Source organism: Salvia hispanica, chromosome 1 (genome assembly GCF_023119035.1).
Source record: "Salvia hispanica cultivar TCC Black 2014 chromosome 1, UniMelb_Shisp_WGS_1.0, whole genome shotgun sequence".
Lineage (NCBI taxonomy): Eukaryota > Viridiplantae > Streptophyta > Magnoliopsida > Lamiales > Lamiaceae > Salvia > Salvia hispanica.
The window spans coordinates 47707212-47727374 of record NC_062965.1 but is presented as its reverse complement, the minus strand read 5'-3'; the positions used below and the strand labels follow the sequence as shown (position 1 = coordinate 47727374).

The window sequence follows — 20163 nt, the reverse complement described above, 5'->3', positions numbered from 1 at the left end:
CAATGGAAGGGCCCTTCCATAGGGTCTTCCCATTTCCACTTCATTTCCACATCATCATTTATTTTGTTTTAATTATGAAGCACTTTTATATCTAAATTAAATAATTTTAAATGCAAAAAAATATTAGTACGCAAATCTTCGTTGTATTACAAAATTAGAAAATAGAATACAACGAGAAGCAAATATTGCATAAAAACTATTAAAAATAAAGCACTAGCGCCTACCCCTCTGTCCCCAAATTTCTTCAACCATATCGTGTTGTAGACGATTGTGGGCCTCTTTTTGGCGCATATCAACAAATGCCCGAAGACGGTCGGCGAATCCGTGCGGTACACCCTGCCTATGGGACTCTCTAGCGACACCGTGGCTGGAGCCTGCAATGTCTTCGACGGGGACGTCGGTGACATCTTCATCGTCACTCTCCACTATCATGTTATGCAATACGATAGCGGCGTAGATGATATCAGTGAGATCACCCTTGTAGAAGAATCGCGCCGGACCTTTGACCAATGCAAAACGCGATTGGAGCACACCGAAAGCCCGCTCCACATCCTTTCGCGCCGCCTCTTGTCGTTGGGCAAAATAACTCCTTTTCTCCTCAGTTGGACAACTAATTGTCTTCACGAAAACGGGCCATTTTGGGTATATGCCGTCCGCCAAGTAATACCCCATCTGATACTGGTTGCCGTTCGCGGTGAAGTTAACCAAGGGGCCTATTCCCTGGCACTGGTCGTTGAACAGAGGCGAGGATTGCAGAACATTAAGGTCGTTGTTCGACCCGGCCACACCGAAGTAGGCATGCCAAATCCATAGGCGCTGATCTGCAACGGCTTCCAGAATTATGGTTGGGTGTGTGCCCTTGTACCCGCTCGTAAATTGGCCTCTCCAAGCGGTCGGACAGTTCTTCCACTGCCAATGCATACAATCTATACTTCCCAACATACCCGGGAATCCGTGCGTCCTCCAGTGCAAATCAAGCAGGAATTGGCAATCTTGTACGGTCGGCTTCCGCAGATAGGTGGGGCCGAAAGTCTCAATTACGCCTTTACAAAACTTCTTCAGACAATCACGACCAGTTGTGTCGGCGACGTGAAGATATTCGTCGAACATGTCGGCGCAACCTCCGTATGCCAACTGCCTAATTGCAGTCGTGCACTTCTGTAGAGGTGACAACCCAGGCTTTCCGGCGGCGTCCCAACGCTGTTGGAAGTCAGGGTAACGCGCCGACAACCCGTTAACGATGCGCAAGAATAGCTCTCGCCGCATTCTGAAACACCGACGGAAAACCGCCGGGCCCCACCGTGGGTCGTCGGCAAAGTAATCCGCATAGAGCCGGTTGTGAGCCTCAACGTGGTCGCGGTCGACAGATTCACGACGATGGATTGGCCTTGGAATTGCCTCCTGGTTCGCTTCTTCCTGACGTCGAGCTGCCCTTGCAAGGACTCGCTGCACCACTCGGTTTATGATTTCATCGTCGGAATCGCTATCGGAAGACATTGATTAAATGTACAGAGAGACAATGTATTGAAATAGAGAGAAGATTTAAGATGTTGGTGTGGAAAAGTGAAGAATGGTAGGTGTATTTATAGTGAAAGAAATGAAGTAAAAAATAAATTAAAAAATCAGAAAAAACAAAAAAAAAAAGCTAAGGGCCGATCGACGGCCCTCTCCCCACAATGGAGGGCCGATCGACGGCCCGTTCGGAACGGCCAAGGCCGATGCATCGGCCAACTTGGAGAGAGAACGGAGGGCCGCCGGACGGCCCCTCCTCCGCAATGGAGGGCCGATGGTGGCCGATGGGGAAGGCCCTCCCATCGGCCACCCATTGCTAATGGCCTAAAGTGTTGTTTAAAAATCTTATTGCTTATGAGCCCTTCATATGTGAGTTTTATGAAATCACTTCTTGAGAATATAGTTGATGTGAAGTTGTTGAGGGAAGCCCACATACTATCATGTATGATGACCAATGATGAAGAAGTGTTGGATGTCTTCAACAATATTTACATGTTTAATATCTACAACAACAATCTTTTCCGTACTGTTTATTCGCGCATAAGGAGACAATGTTCTAGTGACGCTAAAACTTGGTATGCAAATTTTAAGAGTTCATACATCTTGACTCCATGGAAGATGGTTTCACTACTGGTGGCAATTTTCGTTATCGGTGAAATGGCCCAAAAATTTATAACTCAGGAAATTATTTAAAAATGTGTTAGAAATTGAATAAGTGAGGTGTAGGATTATAGAAATTAAAGTAATCTGAAATGGAGGGGAAATAAGACAATGAATAAAAAAAATATTCATCTTGTCCCCACTTGTTTTTGCATCTTTGTCTGTTTATTTTGGGAAAGTTTCAGCATGTTCCTTCAGTTACACGTGTTCAAGGCAGTTCAACTCCAGTTTACAAGTTGTCTTGGGTTTGGTTGTCATGCAAGTGTCCGTACTTTTCCCATTCGCTAGGTCAGTTAGATACAGTCCAGTTTATTTCCGTCAGGTCAAGTAGATTAGAGTCTTAATCCACTCAATGAATGCGTGGCAGCCGCCGACCCCTTTTCCGATTGTGTCGTAGAAACAATCTTGAGTAGGTCCATAGTCCATGTGGTTCGACCCCGCTCTTGCCTATTATACTTCGTAATATTTGTTGCATTAGTGGAAAAATTATAAATCTTGTTGAAGGAGGACACGTGCATGCGACACACGTGCAAAAATCCTCTCTTCAATGACAATAAGATTTTATTATGGTTTGTTTATGAAATTAAATATATGCTTGTGAATAGGATCATGTTGGTGTAGAAGTACTTTCATAATTAATAAAAATGAAAATGTGTAGGTTGCATGACATTTACTTATCGATGGAAATTAGGCTCTAATGTTGACTATAATACTGAGCTTGTCGAAGCTCACTCCTTTCTTTCCCCCTGCAGATTAGGTGATCAGACTAGCCCTTTTGTTTTTGTGGTATAGCGGCTCAAGTCAGGTCACTAACTAGCTTTTGCATTTGGGTAATCCTTTCGGATTTGCTAGTTGTGGCATGTATAGGAAGTGTAATGTAATTGGAACGTTTTTTTATACATTGTTATTAAACATCTATATTTTATAAATAGTTATCCACGTTGTATAAATATATATAGACGTAATATAACAGTGTTTCCGTTTGTTAAGTAAAGGAAATTAATTTCTTTTTATAAAAAAAGAAAATAAGAATCAAGTATTTTATACTGGTTCGAGTTTGTACCAAAATGTGACGTCACTTATTCGATTATTAAATTAATCGGATAAGGCTGATACAATCAATCTCTTCCCATTGGCGTCTGCCTTTTCCAACGGTTTGCTCTTTCCTCCCCAGTGGTCATTCCATCACTGGCATATTCATCTGATTTGAAATCGTCCGGTCGGATACCTTATACTAGGATCGTACATCGTGTCTCCTTTAGCGACTTTTCTCTTTCCCGACCAACTGACTATCAACCATCGTTGATTTTCTTCTCAGTTACTGATTCCATAGCTCCCCCCTTGTGACAGATTCCACATAATTCATCGATTTCACTGTCTTCTCTCTTCAGCCATATATTTCCTCTTCGAGTGTGCGGGTTCGAAGATTTCTCTAGCATGTATCTCCAAGTTTAAGGGTTCGAAGATTTGCGTATGATCCAAATATACTGACAGTGATAGTGGTAGAAATAATGAGATAAATTTCAAGCTGTACACAGGCGGTACTCAATCTATTACTACCTCCGTCCCACAATAAGAGTCACATTTGCTATTTCGGTGCGTCCCACAATAAGAATCACATTTAACTTAAACCATAAATGGTAAATAGGACCCACATTCCACTAATTCACTTCACTTACATTTTATTTTAAAACTAATATAAAAAAGTGGGCCTCATATTCCACTAACATTTCCAATTAACTATTCTTTACATTTCTTAAAACTCGTGCTCTCACCAAATGTGACTCCTATTGTGTGATGGAGGTAGTACAATTCAAGGAAACTGACAACAATATGTAGAAAAAAAATTACAACGAAAATAATTAACAAACCGAACTATAAGTTGAGTCGAGGAAAGTGCTCTTTCCACAAGACAAATTACACTCCGGCTAGTACTCACGGAATGACGTATTGCCTTCAAAGATAAAAAGACTTTCTCCTATCGTGTTGAAGCACCTCAAAAACCTCTATTCACCGGCGAACTTGATGGAGTTCTGATAATCGAGCTAGACAATGCTCCTAGAATGCACACTATGATGTAGAGAGCTAGAAAGAATAGAGAGTGTATGTTGTGGTATGTTATTCTACTCTCCTAACTTATTTATAGGAAGAAAATACCAAATGAAAGGTTATCTAACGAAGATACCTCATAAAGTATTTGTGGTTACTCAATGCGAAAGACCAAAGGACTTGGTCACATGAAAAGCTAAAGTCTTTCCATCACATTTTTATCACGTTTTTCTACATCGAGTGATTATTACTTAATTGCCTAGCTATGTTGTCTGTAATTGGAAAAGAACAAATGTTCTAAGTTTGAGTCTTGTTCGAAAGAGTTGATGTCGTCTGAGCTATTAATATATTATCTTAGAGATTAGATATTTCTGAGATTGTATTGTCAACACTTTTCTTGCAAAAGGAGTCTATCATAGAATAAGTTTGGTTGTACATTTGTAAGTGATCATTTTAGTAGAATCATTTTATTTTAACTTTTAAGTGTACATTGCTCGTAAATATTCACAACTTAAAAAAAAATCAAATAACATAATTTTGATATTTCTCCCAGCACATCAAAAGCCGATATACATTACTTGATTTTATATACTATCAGACTTAAATTAATGATATACAAAATCTGCTTTAAAAGTTATGGAGATTTAAAAATTATACTAATGTACTTAATCAATTACTTTTAAAAATTTACAAAATTTATATGGAGTAATTTATATTTGGCAATTTAATTTGTTAATAAACCCTAAGCACCGCCGCCGCTTATATAGATGAAATAATAAGTCCAAATAAGGGGAGTGACAAAAAATCTAGCAGTGCACACGAGCTCTGTATACCATAGAACAAACACACAACAATAAAATAAATCCACCACTTAGAAGATTGAATTACACACATTCTCCTTTCTCTCACTACTCCCTTGCTACTAGGGTTTCAACAAACCCTATCCCTCTTCTTTGTTTTCACTTTTCACGATCTCCCCCCTCTATTCACAATGATTCAACGGAGTCAATAGGGGCTTTTGCAATTTGAAGGCTAGAGCTTTGCTATCTGCTGCGGGGAACAAATGGCGACGGCTAATCCTTTCGACTTGTTGGGGGATGATGATGCTGAGGACCCATCACTGCTCCTAGCTGCTCACCAGCAAAAAATTGACCCGAAGAAAGCCGGAGCTCCCTCGGCTAAGCAGCAGCCGCCGCCGCCGGCGAAGCTTCCTACGAAGCCTCTCCCTCCGGCTCAGGCTGGTGAGAGCTCTCTCTTTAGTATTATTATTGCCAATTTATTCGTTGAATTGGGATGAAGACCTTTTTAGTGTTGTTTAATTTGGAAATATGAGTTTCAGAATTACTATTTCAGTTTGTGTTCGTATATGTTTTTGTATCAAAGTTTCAGTCTTTCATTGAAATTGGTGGCTTTGAATTAAATTGGTATTTGTCTCCGCTCCAGGACTTTGAATTCGAGTTGTAGTGTTGGAAACCTAGGAATCTGTTAAGATTTGAATCCCTCATGATTTGTTAACAGTTATGGTTTTAGCTGTAATAGTTTAAAAATATCTTGGTTTTACAGATGATTTGTTGCCATTTGTAGTTTTATGTATTTCAAAATTCTGTTATCCATTTGTTCTAACTCTTAACCACATTGTACTATCCATATATTCACCCACTTTTTACTTTGTACCTTTGAGTAGTGAGAGAGGCTGAATCTGCAAGAGGTGGTCGTGGTGGAGCACGTGGTCGTGGACGTGGGTCGTACAGAGACTCCCCCCAGAACAACAATTCGTATGGAAACAGGGAGGTCTCTGCTGGTAGAGTTGCATCTGAGGATGCTGATGCTGAAAAGTCTTATGAAAGGCGTGGTGGTTACGGTGGGCCTCGTGGGTCTTTCCGAGGTGGCCGCAGAGGTGGTTTCAGCAACGGAGATGGGGGAGAAGGCGATCGCCCTCGTAGACAGTTGGATCGCCGTAGTGGAACTGGCTATGGGTACATTACTTTCTCTGCTGGCTTATTATCTTTGGCATGTTTGTTTGGATAGTTGCTGCTTGCTGAGTTAAATTTCTGTCCAGATATGAGCCAAAGAGGGAAGGAGCTGGCCGTGGAAACTGGGGAACTCAGACTGATGAGCTGGCCAAGTGAGTATTTCCTGCTGCATTCTAAGATTGTGCTTAACTAATGCGGTCGTCATATTGTATTATGTTTGTTTCTCTAATGACTATTTTTATTTTTGTGTAGTGTGGCTGAGGGTGTTGTTACTGAAGGTGAGAAAGTTGTGGATGTTGAGAAGCCCTCTGGTGAGAATGCTCCTGCTGCAGCTGATGGAGATAAGGAGGCTTCCCGAAACGAAGTTGAAGAGAAGGAAGCTGAGGATAAGGTAAATGGATAATTTATTTTTTCTCCATAGTAATTGAATTGAATTGAATTCTTATGGTTACCTTAATTTTTGTTCTCCATTTTTTAACCAAGACATGCTTTAACACACATTAATTGTATTCTGACATCACCGTTGGTTTCATTTAAAGCTTACCTTGATTTGATATAGAGCTTTCATCTAAATAATAGGAAATGACACTGGATGAATATGAGAAGATTCTGGAGGAGAAACGAAAGGCTCTGCAGGCCCTCAAAACTGACAGCAGGAAGGTTGATGTTAAAGAGTTTGAATCCATGCAACAACTTTCAAACAAGAAAGCTGCTGATGATGTTTTCATCAAACTGGTAATTGACTTGCACTTCTGAGAGATTGAAGCTATACTGTGTACTCTTATCAAGTTTATTTCTTTTTCTGATCTAAGCTTTCGAGATATGAGATAGTTCTAATGTATCAGATATTTTGCGCTGATTTACTAACTCTATTTCAAACGATTCACATGCGCAGGGTTCTGAGAAGGACAAAAAGGAGTTAGCTGAGAAAGAAGAGAGAGCTAAAAAGGTTTGTTGTGTATATAAAACAATTGTTCATCGAATCATCGATACAAAATCTTCTACTGGATGGACTGTGCAAGTTCATTTTCTTGCTTCTACAGTTCTACGGCAGTTATATTATGGTTCTACCTGCATTGAATTATGGTGTCCAATTCAAAATCTGCTGTTCTTTTATAACCACCTAAAAATAATAAGGCCCAGTTTTAGGATATTTGTGATATGATATGAGGCTCATGTTTGATGGATACACTAATATACAGTAAAGTTGTTTGATAATACAGTGCAGTGGTAGATTGCTCTGATAATTGATTTTTTTTCCAGTCTGTGAGCATCAATGAGTTCCTGAAACCTGCTGACGGTGAGAAGTACTACAATCCCGGTCGTGGCCGTGGCCGTGGACGTGGTGGTCCCAGAGGTGGTTATGGCGGAGGCAGTGAGACGAGCACTGTGAGGGCACCAGCCATCGAAGATCCAGGGCAGTTCCCCACCTTAGGCGGCAAGTGAGTCGGTTTTCCTGTTTTGCTCCTGCAAGACAATATGGTACCAGGTTGAGCGGGAGTATGAGTGGAATAATGGTATGTGTAATGGAAAAAGTAGTAAGAAATTTGAAGCTTAAAAATGTATATCTATGTCGTCTACTCTGATGTTCATGTAGTTGTGTTTCTATAATCCCCTTGCTTTGTTTTTCCATAGTAATCTTTTAACTTTCTCAGGATATTTGTGTTACTCAGATTTGTTTCTGAATATGACAGAATTAGTTCCGTTTATATCATTTCTCTGGTATGATGGATAGATCATGTGTATATATGTTCTGTTCAAGTATAAACTATTTTTAATCTATTAGGAGTAGCATAAAAAGAATTATTTTCCTTGTGAAAATTTATAACTTGATTTTGTTTTCAATACTAGTGTATCTTTTTTCACATTGACTTTTCATTTTTGTTAATGGTTTTGTTATTTTCATTTTTCAATGTTATACTAGAATTGCATTTTCAAGCATGTCGTTAGTTTTTTAGTTTAGGGTCTAATTTAATTTATTTATGTATTTATTTTAGGGTATTTTCGGCTTGGGCTTAATTAAAGCTTTGAACTTAGTTTAAGGGGGGAAAGAATAAGCCGAATTAACTTAATTTCTTTTATTGTTCAACGGGTTAGAAAATGGGTTGAGTTATTAAGCTTTGGCCATATTTTATTGCATTCACTTTGATTTTTATTATGACAGTTAATTATATATGAAAATTTTAACTTGCTTAATTTATAATTTAATACTCCCTCCGTCCTACGTTACTTGAGACGTTTCTTTTTGGCACGAGATTTAAGAAAGTTGTGTTTGATGAGTTAAATAAAGTAGATAAGAGAATAAAGTAAAAGAGAAAAGTAAAAGAAGGAATAAAGTAGGTGTGATTAGATGTTTTGTTTTTAGCCAAAAAGAAAAATGACTTAAGTAACTTGGGACAGCCCAAAATGTACAACTAACTTGGGACGGAGAGAGTATGCATGTATAACCGATAGAGTATAAAAAGTTAGCTGATAATGAATATTTTTTTGGTTTTGAGTGTTAGATAAACATAGGAACTATTTCCATTTGAGAGAAATTTTAGAATCTTTCTATTTTAGGATATGGACTACACAATCCACTAATTCTACTTTCACTACTTTTTCTCTTTCTCTCTCTTATTTTACTCATTTTTTTCCCTCTCTCTTACTTTACCAATTGTGCATTAAAACCCGAAGGATACGTAACTTATCAATTAAGCTGCATTTTATCGTCGTGTTAGTATTATGAATTTTTATGACGGGATGCCTCGAAAATAGAGATAATCAGTGTCAAAACTTAGACACGAATACGGGAAAAATGCAACGATTTTATTTTTTTTAAAAAGCATACATATGCGTTGAATCTATATAGTTTGCCGCTAGCTGAATGGGGGGCTCGCTGCTCGATGGTATGATATGTTTTTGTTTTAGGCCTTCATTTTCAATGATAATACATGCGTTAGAGTTTTTAAAAAAACGTACATATAGAGTTTGCAACGAGAGCCGTATATATAGAGTTTATAAAATAAATAAAATAATAATAATATTAAAAATCGCATCGGACGTCCGTCGGCATGCCACAATGGCGGACGTCCGCCCGCCGCCGCGACGATGTCCCGGGAATGCCGCGGATCTCCCGTGTCCGCTACGGATGTCCGCGTCCGTCCCCGCCGCGCCTTATGGCGGACGTCCCCTACAGACTTCGGGCACCGCCGGTCCAATGCCCGCCGGGACGTCCGCGGCTGGAGATGCTCTTATCCTTGATAGAGACTTGTATAGTGCACACGAAAAAGTTTAGTCACAGGATGACTCAACTGACCCGTAAAAATAGTAACAACCACATCAATTAATGTTTTTAATTTTATAATTTTCATAAAAAAACGGAAATTAATTTGTTCATTTTTTTTTCTATAACTTCAAATAAATAAAAGTAATAATAAATCAAACTTTAATTTTTATGAAAATTATGGAATTAAAATTCTTAATACAAAACTTGTAAGGTAATCAAATCAAACCAAATGATTACACAAAAACGTACATCAAAGAAGAGTGGTGTATACATAAGATATGTAGCATGTCCTTTTCCTTTTTAACATATGATAAAATTAGTTTTATATTAGTATTATTTATTTATTTTATTAAAATGATTTTGGTATATTCTTTAATAATTTATAAAAAACTGTAGATATACAAAATAATCCCACGAAATCTATATAACCTCAAAAGTTGTAAAATATTCTTCCATAAGAAAAAAGAATACTACAAAAGGAAAAAAATGGACCATACATTGCTGGCATATGAAAATAATGGGAGTCCTAAATACATGTTGCCTGCCCCTATTTAGCTATATCAACTTTCTCTTTCGATTTTACTTTTGAGCTTTAAGAACCTCTTTCTATGGACTATGTAAACTTCCTCCATTTAGTGGGGTTAGAACTTTTCACTCACTCAAAGATCAAGTCTTGCATGTTCCTATGTTTTATGCTTTCTCAAGTTGTAGCATATAATTATGCATCATTGGCTTTAATCAATAATAACATATAGAGATGAATTCTATAACAAAAATTACAATTTTGTTCATAGAATTTCACACTATCAAACATGCGCTTACTTCTTGTTTAGTTTATTCTATAAGGCACACCGCATACTAAATAGTAGTAAATACCAGGAAGAGATTCTTTAGATTTGGATTCCCTGGAGTTGATGATAGGCTTTATGCATCATTGGCTTTATTATTTACATCAAATAATAAGCTCTCAACAAAGGATTAAATGCGGAAACAATTATGTTGCTCTCAACATTTCTCAAACAAGCTTGTTGGCTTTGATGTCACACCAATTAACTATGAGTTAGTTAAACACTTAAATACAATACTAAGTATCGTACTTCATCCTTAGCTTATCCTCCATCCATGATCATTAGATCATCTTTTAAACTATCAATTGGTTGTTTAATCATTCCTTTGAGTTTTCATAGTAAAAAAGGCTTAAAAAGGTCAAGAATGCAATGTACAAAAGTCAGAGTTAAACTTCAAACAGAGCCGAACTAGTTGTCCGTCGAGTTCGAACAACGCCAACCTAGCTGTCCGCTAGAATCACCCCGAAGGGTCAAAAACATGTCAGCGGACCGCTGACTTCGCATGACATCCAACCCAGCTGTCCGTCGGAAATACTTTTAGAATCCAGGACGTTGACAACAAACCTAGCAGTCCGCCGAAGTTGCACCACGGGAACATAACTGAGCCATCGGACCGTGGACCACCGATGGCTCAGTTACTAGCTAATGGTACAAAATAGGACCCAATTTGTAATCCACCATCTAAGTGTTCTCAAAAAGAAGATTTAAAATTATACTAATTAATAGCGATCGTCCTAGTATATCTTGATTTTTATATTGTTGATACAAACCATCTTATCGTTTGTTCGATAGATTAATTGGCCGAATTAAATTCAGTTTGTTTATTGTTGATACATTAGTTGGGAAAATGTAGCAATTTTTCTTCAATCATATTGATCAATATATGAATTTAATTATTAAATTTTTTTCATTGATGTAGGGTCGAACCTAACTTTTGAAGGAGTGCCAACACATGACAAAAATGGTCCATGCTTGCCAACATCTCATGTGATAGATTTGCTTCTTTTTTGTGTTAATGTGGGAAGCTACTTTATATCATATTTTTATAATTGTTCGAGGTAAGGTAATGTGTTTCTATAGTAACATAAAGTTATATGGTCCATTGTAGAGAATGCAAATCACACATTATATTACATGGTCTTTTAAAAAGTTATATGGTCCATTGTAGTTAGACCTCTAGGGCGACTAAGGGTAGTGACTAGGAAATTCGATAGACCTACCTTTACCAAACTCAATTTTTTCAATAATAAACATATGACAACTTGTTATTGAGAACTCTTCACGTAAAGTTTATGGACTTCAATATTATATTTTGGTAACTCGATTTAAATAGATCATGAAATACTCTTGGCGATCCGTCGACAATCCGATAGTGACAGAAATATTTTAGATAAGATAACAAAGAGTTGTAAATGAAAAACGATGAAGATGAGAGTTGGGAAAATGGAGACAAAGAAATGATACCGTGGCAAGGTTCACGGATCAAAAAAATGTTCCTCTTATTTAAATAACGAATTTTAGTGAAATATTAGCCAAAATATTAAATCATAAATTTTCATTTATTTCTCAATCACCCCACTATTGAATTTGGGTAAAAATCAGTAGTTCTACGACACTTAGAATCTTTGACTTCGGACAAAATGTCCATGATCAAAACGACGTCGTTTGATGTTGATTAAATCATCGATAGCATAAATTTTTTTTCTAAATTTCAATTTCTCTTCCACTTTCTCCTACGAGAAGCATCGTCATTCCATTTTCTAGGGAAGGTTGGGTAGGACCGTACTTTTTCACAATGGATCTAATGACTCCGACTAGGATGGGTTGGAACGCCGCCATACTCGGATTATGGTTTTTGTTCTTGTCAGTAGGCGTGGCGACATGCTTATTGGTGGCGAGGCAGGCTTCAATTTCGGCGGTTCATTCGACATTCGGGGATGAGTCTAAGGGCTTGTGGAGCGTTGACGCTTTTGACCGAACTTTTGTGGTGGATGTGGTGGTGGAATTGTCGTACATAGCTAAAGTTGTTGGAAATCAGTGCCAAAATATTATGCATACGTAGCTGGAATTGTTTGATCTAGAGATACTTTTTGTGCTTGATAGCTTTGGACATTGCATAAAGGGTGGGCTAAATATTCAAAACCCAAAAATCCCATCCAAACCAATCGAAATATAAAATTGTTCGGATTTTTGGAATTTTCATTTTAGATCAAATCAATCTTTTTTCCAAAATTTTGGATGTTCAAATCGGCTATTAAAATTCGATGTCATGAGAAATATATTTATATTACATACTAGTACTATATAATAAATATATGCATTATTATAAACCTAACTATTACATTTGTATTGAAAATTTCTAATGATATTTGATTTTTAGATTTTGGTATTAGATTTTCAAAATTTTGAATTTCTCATGTTGGATTTACGAATTTTCATATTTTTATGTAATTTCGGATTTTTTTGAATAGGACGGGATAAAATTTTAGATTTTTAGATCGGATCGGATCGGATAGGCTAATCCGAAACCCGAAAGCAATGTAACAATATGGTACATGAGAGTTGAGAGTAGAGTGATACAGATAATCGATGAACAAGATTGGCCATTTCCCTGTTTGTGTGTGTAAACAGAGTAGCTGGCCACCCAATCTCAACGAAACTACACCAGCACAAACTAATAAATCCCCATTTTTGGATAGAGAAGCCAACTATTGCTTATTATATATATATATACATCTTGAGAGAAATACTGCGATAACGGTTGTTATCCTGTCTCTATATATACACAATATTTCGTTTCTGCAAATCAATATATACACACACACACACTAATGGCCGCATGCATTTGAGTTGCTAGGAGTGAGAGAGAGAGACGATATCTGTTTCCTTTCATTGAGGTGATTTGTGGCGGATCTTGCGAGTTGGAACCCCCCAAGAAATCTACCGTTTCTTGATAGGGCTACTTCCAATTAACGCCGCCTTTCCCGTCTAATTCCTTCCACATTTCGCTTCATTTTCTCCCCCCTCTCATTTCGATTCCCAATTTCCGCGCCTGAAAATCGAATTTGATCGCGCTTACCGATTCTTTCCATTTCGCTTTTCAATATTGGTACAATAAGTAGGAGCTATCAATTGATTGAAATTGAATGGACGATAGAGGCGAATCGTTTGTGGCGGTGAGGAGAATGTCGAGTGGGCTTGATCGCGGAGGCGCCTGCCATTCTACTTCTGGTATACTCTCTCTCTTGTTGTTGTTTGTAATTCTACACACACTCTCTCTCTATCCAATGTCAACTTACCTTTGTTATCTGCCCTCATTCTTTCAATCCGAGTGTGATTATCCATGGCTGTGTATGGTTCTGTATGCCCGATCTGTGAATTGAAACAATTACGTCAAGCTATGCCTACTTTCTTTGAGATTTAGTTTGTTTCTTGTTTTGGATTAGTTTTCTTTTGCCATGGTGGTGTATATACATGTGTGTAGGTGTTATTTTGGTGTTTGATCTACTGAAAGGTAACAGTTTTACACAGTTAAGTTATTAATAAATTGAAGATTTGCTTTATCTAGAAAAGATCACAATCTTGGTATCGTTTATAGGAATATATGAAATATGATGTACTATATAGACTTTTCATAAGAAAAGGAAAGATGAAGAAGGTGAAAAGAAGTTAGAAAAGGAGAGAACAGGTAAAAGAGAACAAAAAAGGTAAAAAATACTACAACTTAAAAGATGGAGAAAAGAAGTGCATATGTCTGGATATTAGTAATTATGTACTTATAAGCTTATATAAACTCACTAATAACTATGCACTACTAGTTTTTAGTGTAGTAATTATTTTTAAAGCCAAGTGTGCTATGTACTTATCTTAACAATATAATCATGACTCATGAGTTATGTACTCCTAGGATTAATTGCTGAATAATTCTTTTCTTCTTGTTATTGTTAGATCCTTTTCTCTTTTGAGCAATATTACAGCTGTATATCAGGAAGTATTAGATTAGTTGATGATTTGTTTCACTGTCTAATTGTGTATGTACTCTTTCAGTACAGTTGGAGTTATTATATGTGTCCAGTGGATAAGCCTTGTTATTTTTATTATTGAACTGTAAAATTATTGTTTTGCACGTACTTATTGTTTAATTAATCATAGAGTTAATTAACTTTTTTAAGACCTATCCTATTGGACTACTGGCTGAAAAAAGAACAACTATTTGCTTCATACAGAAATTGCTGATGTCTGGCGCTTTATTTTTTTTTACTTTTGTGAGTGATCAGATATTTGGTTTATGGTTGCTACTAAACTTACATTTCAGCTCTCCTTATTAGTTGTATCATTTAGTGTTTCTTATATTTAAAACATTGAGTTTAAACATTGTTTTCCAGTTTAAAGATCGAGGGAAAGGACTGTGCATGATTGCAGTTTTCGATCACCTGCACTTCTTACTCTTTACTCAGTAGAAATATAAAATAGCATAGGCATGAATTGTGGGACATACTTCTTCACATAGAGTTGGTTTGTTAATCTGTATGTATGCTATTCTTTTGTTACAGCGGAGGTTGTCACAGGATCATCTGCATGGCTTGGCAGAGGACTCTCATGTGTTTGTGTTCAGAGAAGAGACAGTGATGCTCGCCCATCATTTGATTTGACACCAATGCAGGTAATAGTGCTCAGTTGGATCATCAAAAAATAATTTAATTCATGTTAGATGCAATGTATTATGTTTTTCTCTTGATGTTTTGAGGTGTAAAGAATATGTACGAGAGATGCAGATTGTTGATTTCTGTGTCCGGTTTATTTTCTCTGAAGAAGCAAAAAACAATCCTCTGTACAGCTTGTGGCCTGTTTCATTCATTAATACCTGATGATTGTAATGCACATTTTTTCAGGAAGAGTGCCTAGATAGGCTTCAGAGTCGGTTAGATGTTGCCTATGATGGTTCTATCCCCGAACATCAGGTATATTCCATAAAGCTACTATACATAATGTTGACAACATATATATGAGGAGTCTTATTAGGAACCTTCTTTTGGTTAAGCTTTACATGAACTCTAAAATCTGCTTATCCTTCTCATAATATTTTCTTTTACCATATTTAGGAAGCTTTGTGGGCATTGTGGCGTGCTTCATTTCCTGAAAAGGAACTCCAAAGCTTAATTTCCGATCAGTGGAAGGAAATGGGTTGGCAGGGAAAAGATCCATCAACAGATTTTCGGTATAGCTTTGAATATTTCTGCCTTCGATTTTTCATCTTTTCAAATCTTTGGATTTTGTGTCACATAATTGCTTGGAACTAACATTTGGCATATTATGATAGGGGCGGAGGTTTTATCTCACTGGAAAATTTGTTGTATTTCGCAAGGAACTTTCCGGTATGATCACTCACACTCACTCTGTCTCAGTCCACACTTTATTTCCAACAGCAGTCAGAGTGTGGGACTTTAGTCCTTAGTATCAAGATGGCTATTGTATGCTTCTGCTTCCTGTTTATGAACTACTATATCTTTGGAAAGGATGTTATGTGAGAGAGTTGTAATTGGTTTATTTGACCTGCCAAACATTTTCAAATCTTCAGTTGTAGATTGGTATCCATCAATCTGAAATTCAAATTTTCGACTTGAATTCTCTCAAACACGGATTGCTTATTTCTCTCTCTTTCAATCTCAAATTGGCTTTTATTCTAAATAAATATTAAGTTCAAGAGCTTCTTGGTTTTTTCATTACTAAATTTGGGGTTTTCATGAATTTCAATGTCAATAAAATTTACATGTAGTATTTCTGTAAATGTAAATGATATTTATCTTCTCTTAGACTCGTGATTTCTGTGCTTTGGATTGAGGGTACACATGTCCAGTAGTATGAAAATGCATGGCTACAAGTGAATATGGAGATGCTTTCATGTCCTTTATTGGACTAGAAGGAGTTTACTTGTTCATGTCTATAAGACGATTGTCTTTCTTCATTTTTGTCATATTCATTGCTGCCAGTGCAAATTTTCCCTGGATAGGTATTTGAGATTTTTGTCCCGGGCTTACTAATGTTTTTCTTCTGTAGAAATCTTTCCAGGATCTTCTTCGCAAGCAGGAAGGTGATCGGGCAATGTGGGAATACCCATTTGCTGTAGCTGGGGTCAATATCACATTCATGCTGATTCAGATGCTTGATCTTGAATCCTGTGAGTTTTTGAATCTGACAAATAATATAAATAAAAGGATTTGCTGAATGCTGTATTCCTATCCAAAATTGTAATTAAACGAACTATCTTAATCAGAAAAATTAAATAAATCTACATGGTTTTATTAAGTATTAGGTTGAACAGCTGTAAATTTTTCATGTCTCACTTGCTTCAGAATTGGCTATTGACATCCTTACCTTAATTCCTATCGATTCTTGCAATGATTGAATGAGATCTTTCTGCTAACTGTCATCACTTGCAATCACACTGGGTTTGAATTCACTTACTACACATTGGGTCACTGCCAGTTGATGCTTGTGGGTCGTGTGAAATGAACAAGTATTTTGCATGCAGGCAATGAGTTAACTGAAATGAGACAATAGTCAATGCAGAGGAAATCAGTATTATACAGCCAAAGGAGCCATAACTAATAAACAAATCCTAGTAAACACTGGATGAAAGTATCTGCCGTTGTTCATCATGTCTTGTTTTGCCTTGTCTTTGCAGATAAGCCAAGAACTCTTGTTGGAGCAACCTTCTTGAAATTTCTTGCTGGTAATGCTTTAGCTTCATTCTCACCTTGATAGAGAGCCTCAATTTGTGTGTGCAGTTTTGTTCTTCTTTTCTAGTTTGTGTGGGGTAGTCATGTAGGTAGAAATAGACACTGTATTTTCTGAACATATTTCCCTGTTTTTGATGAATTCTTTGATTCTTTTGCTCGACAGAAAATGAAGCAGCATTTGACCTTCTATATTGTATAACATTCAAGCTAATGGACCATCAATGGCTTACCATGCGAGCTTCTTACATGGATTTCAATGTAAGTACCTTGGCTCATCCATGAACTTTTCAAATGAATCAGCATTTGACCTTTATGTTGTAGAATGCTTGAAATGAGCTTTCGTGTACTTAGGTTTCTGATAAATTATTTAGCAATGTCCCTTCATCTTCCATTTCACATAATTTAATTTCTTCATACACTCAGGCTGTGATGAAAGCTACTCGTCGTCAACTTGAAAGTGAGCTTCTCCAAGAAGACATCAGATACCTACAAGACTTGCCCTCATATAAACTTCTTAGTCGGTAGTGGAATAGGGGTTAGCCATCGTGGTTTTGAATGAATGCATAAGAGTGCTTCAATACTGTATTGTAGTTTACCCGGATCAATCTTCCTCCAAATTTGCTGCATTCTTGGTTATGGTGGAAGAGTACCAAGAAGCCAAGCAGATTTTCTGTATGCAAAAAGCAAGTTAACCCTAACTTGCTCTTCAGAGGCAAAATCCAAATCGTTTCGATTTCTTTTTATAATTTTTTTTTTCCATTTGGCAGGAGGATATGTATTTGTTAGGAAGAGTGATATTGTTGTGGTTGGAATATGATGGCAGATATCAATAGTAGTCATTGCTTGATGTAACTGCATCCCTCTCTCTCTCATGAGATTTTAAAGATACGGTTTGTTTTTTCTTCTTATTTAGCTGAAATTTGGGTTACTTAAATGCCCAAAATCTTGAATTGAATATGTTGAATTTTGGTGAATTTAGTTCTGTTAAATTTTGATTACAAGAATGTGGGACAGTTTGGGAGAGGGAGAGTGACTTGTCATTTATCGATTGCCAAAAAAAATTGTGATTCTTTTTCTACAAATAGAAAGGCAAATTATTCAAATGTTTTAAATAGTCAAATAACATCTAGTAGTATTAGACATTGAAATGTGTAATAGCAAAATTGCAAGGAAAACAAACTTCCAAATCCAATGTTCTAACACTCAATTTGAAGTGAATACTCATCACTTCCTGCAGCAATCTGCCAAAGGTTGAAGTCGGATGTTTACTCGAAGATCCAATGGTGCGCGCTGCTCTTCCATTCTGTAATGCCCTGTGGGAACCAAAGAGCAATCTCCTTCTTTGCACTCTCAACAGCATCACTGCCATGAATGACGTTCCTGCATTTGTAACGGTGTGATACCCATGCACGGTTTGCAGGGGAAGTAAAGTAGAAGCTCTCTAAAGCTTAATAACCAAATGAGTATCGCAGAGGAAACCTCACCTGCCCATGTCAATGGTGTAATCACCACGGATGGTCCCTGGAGCAGAATCAGATGGGTTGGTGGTTCCGATCATCTTCCTGCCGGTGGCCACGACATTCCTACCTTCCCAAACCATTGCAACAACAGGTCCAGAAACAATGTAATCCACCAGTTTGTTGAAGAAGGGCTGGGCAGATAAATCAGCATAGTGCTTCTTAGCAAAAGCACTATCCACACTAATTAGCTTAAGACCTGAATAGGGGTACCAAAAGGTATTCAATACTATCAAATAACATGATGCAAAACTCAATAGTCTATGATAACATAGCTGAAAATGCAATAAACAACACAAAGCTGAAATCATTCCAAAGTTACACAAGCATAGTTCCTTGATTTGCACTAATTCTTGGGACGGAAGGAGCATTACTTTTGCCTAAAACCACTGTCCTTCACCATTCGGATAAACGAAATCAAAACAGTAAGGGCATTTGTTGCTTAAATCAGCAACATAACATTAATCACATAAGTGAGCAATGAACAAGATAAACACCTCAATTTTGTTGCTTAAATCAGTAACATCACATTAATGTGAGCAATTAACAAGTTAAATGCCTCAACTTTAGAGCGATCGTACAAATAAACGCACAGGTTAAATGAAAATCCAATGCAAAAGGCGGTAGCTTTATAGCTTTATAGCCTAACTCGAAGTTAAACACAATCATGGAAGCACTGACAATCACTGCAACTAACAAAAATGAGGTTTATAGCTGAAGAGCAAAATGTACCTTTCAAGGTGAAACCTTTCTTTTCAAATCTGCCAATGATCTCACCTACCTGAACCCCAAACATACACAAAACCATACCAATTTCAATATTCTAAAATCTTCCACCAAATCGTTGCAAACATCCACATGATCTATTACAATTTTCAACTTAGCCAATCAAAACCAAATCACATAGTACAATGAAATTTCTCATTTTCTATCACCACAAAAATAAGTAAGGTTTTACAACAATTCATGATTGTGAATGAATATGTAACAAATTCCAACTTCGAATTAGAAACTAAAATAACGTTTGCTTAAGAAAAACAAGAACCAGATTTCTCTGAACACCATCAGGCTTGATCATGATGAAAGTCTGCTCCATTTTTGCTGAGGTATAGCAAGTTGTGAGATTTCTATTTAATTGATACAATCCACAAACCCTCCTTATCAACCAATTTAACTGATTTCAGATTTTTGCGTTTCACACGTGTTTTTCTCGTACTGATCCTATTTTAGAGGCTAATTGCATTCCGGGCCCTGTTTTAACTTTTAATACGTCAGATTGTGAGAGAAATTATTAACTGATCTCTGATTTATTTCACAATTTTAAAAATTAATTTATAAAATTATAAAATCTGAATTGGTTTACAGTTATACGATAAAAATAGGATTGCCTAAGACGATGCTAGCTAGTAAGTGTTTAACAAAATAATGTTAGTTTTATTTAAGAATAGACAACATCATTTAATTCACTGGTAGTGAAGTCCACGTATGATTTTCCGATCGCCATATAAATACAATTTTACATAAATTTTTTGTCATCGAGGATAAATTCAAATTTTATGATTTTTCAATTGATTTTTAAAGTTATCAAACGAACCA

General features: G+C 36.8%; 4 protein-coding genes across 4 annotated transcripts; 2 read left to right on the top strand and 2 right to left on the bottom strand.

Annotated features, from left to right (window-relative positions):
• Positions 1–213: 213 nt before the first annotated feature.
• LOC125199069 lies at positions 214–1266 on the bottom strand. Its single transcript, XM_048097235.1, has one exon. It carries the CDS (start codon positions 1264–1266, stop codon positions 214–216), a length of 1053 nt encoding a protein of 350 aa, XP_047953192.1.
• A 3788-nt stretch (positions 1267–5054) lies between these two features.
• Positions 5055–7903, top strand: LOC125200838 (RGG repeats nuclear RNA binding protein A-like). Its single transcript, XM_048098632.1, has 7 exons — positions 5055–5462; positions 5906–6197; positions 6281–6346; positions 6447–6585; positions 6774–6929; positions 7090–7143; positions 7458–7903. Exons 1-7 carry the CDS (start codon positions 5285–5287, stop codon positions 7638–7640), a joined length of 1068 nt encoding a protein of 355 aa, XP_047954589.1. The 5' UTR covers positions 5055–5284; the 3' UTR covers positions 7641–7903.
• A 4945-nt stretch (positions 7904–12848) lies between these two features.
• LOC125200773 (ELMO domain-containing protein A-like) lies at positions 12849–18024 on the top strand. Its single transcript, XM_048098534.1, has 9 exons — positions 12849–13541; positions 14864–14973; positions 15203–15271; positions 15413–15528; positions 15631–15685; positions 16368–16488; positions 16996–17043; positions 17214–17308; positions 17474–18024. Exons 1-9 carry the CDS (start codon positions 13457–13459, stop codon positions 17573–17575), a joined length of 801 nt encoding a protein of 266 aa, XP_047954491.1. The 5' UTR covers positions 12849–13456; the 3' UTR covers positions 17576–18024.
• A 108-nt stretch (positions 18025–18132) lies between these two features.
• On the bottom strand, positions 18133–19727 carry LOC125200774 (nucleoside diphosphate kinase 1-like). Its single transcript, XM_048098535.1, has 4 exons — positions 19613–19727; positions 19300–19348; positions 18535–18766; positions 18133–18430 (listed from the first exon to the last, which is right to left on the bottom strand). Exons 1-4 carry the CDS (start codon positions 19661–19663, stop codon positions 18316–18318), a joined length of 447 nt encoding a protein of 148 aa, XP_047954492.1. The 5' UTR covers positions 19664–19727; the 3' UTR covers positions 18133–18315.
• Positions 19728–20163: the final 436 nt, after the last annotated feature.

Excerpts from the sequence above, each read along its gene's own strand:
- LOC125199069 (XM_048097235.1), bottom strand. The coding sequence starts at position 1,266 with ATGCGGCGAGAGCTATTCTTGCGCATCGTTAACGGGTTGTCGGCGCGT.
- LOC125200838 (XM_048098632.1), top strand. The coding sequence starts at position 5,285 with ATGGCGACGGCTAATCCTTTCGACTTGTTGGGGGATGATGATGCTGAG. Across the intron at positions 6,347-6,446 it reads CAGACTGATGAGCTGGCCAA|TGTGGCTGAGGGTGTTGTTA; the intron begins GTGAGTATTTCC and ends ATTTTTGTGTAG. Across the intron at positions 6,586-6,773 it reads AGAAGGAAGCTGAGGATAAG|GAAATGACACTGGATGAATA; the intron begins GTAAATGGATAA and ends TCTAAATAATAG.
- LOC125200773 (XM_048098534.1), top strand. The coding sequence starts at position 13,457 with ATGGACGATAGAGGCGAATCGTTTGTGGCGGTGAGGAGAATGTCGAGT. Across the intron at positions 15,529-15,630 it reads GATCCATCAACAGATTTTCG|GGGCGGAGGTTTTATCTCAC; the intron begins GTATAGCTTTGA and ends ATATTATGATAG. Across the intron at positions 16,489-16,995 it reads GATGCTTGATCTTGAATCCT|ATAAGCCAAGAACTCTTGTT; the intron begins GTGAGTTTTTGA and ends TTGTCTTTGCAG.
- LOC125200774 (XM_048098535.1), bottom strand. The coding sequence starts at position 19,663 with ATGGAGCAGACTTTCATCATGATCAAGCCTGATGGTGTTCAGAGAAAT. Across the intron at positions 18,767-19,299 it reads GAAAGGTTTCACCTTGAAAG|GTCTTAAGCTAATTAGTGTG; the intron begins GTACATTTTGCT and ends ACCCCTATTCAG. Across the intron at positions 18,431-18,534 it reads TACACCATTGACATGGGCAG|GAACGTCATTCATGGCAGTG; the intron begins GTGAGGTTTCCT and ends TTACAAATGCAG.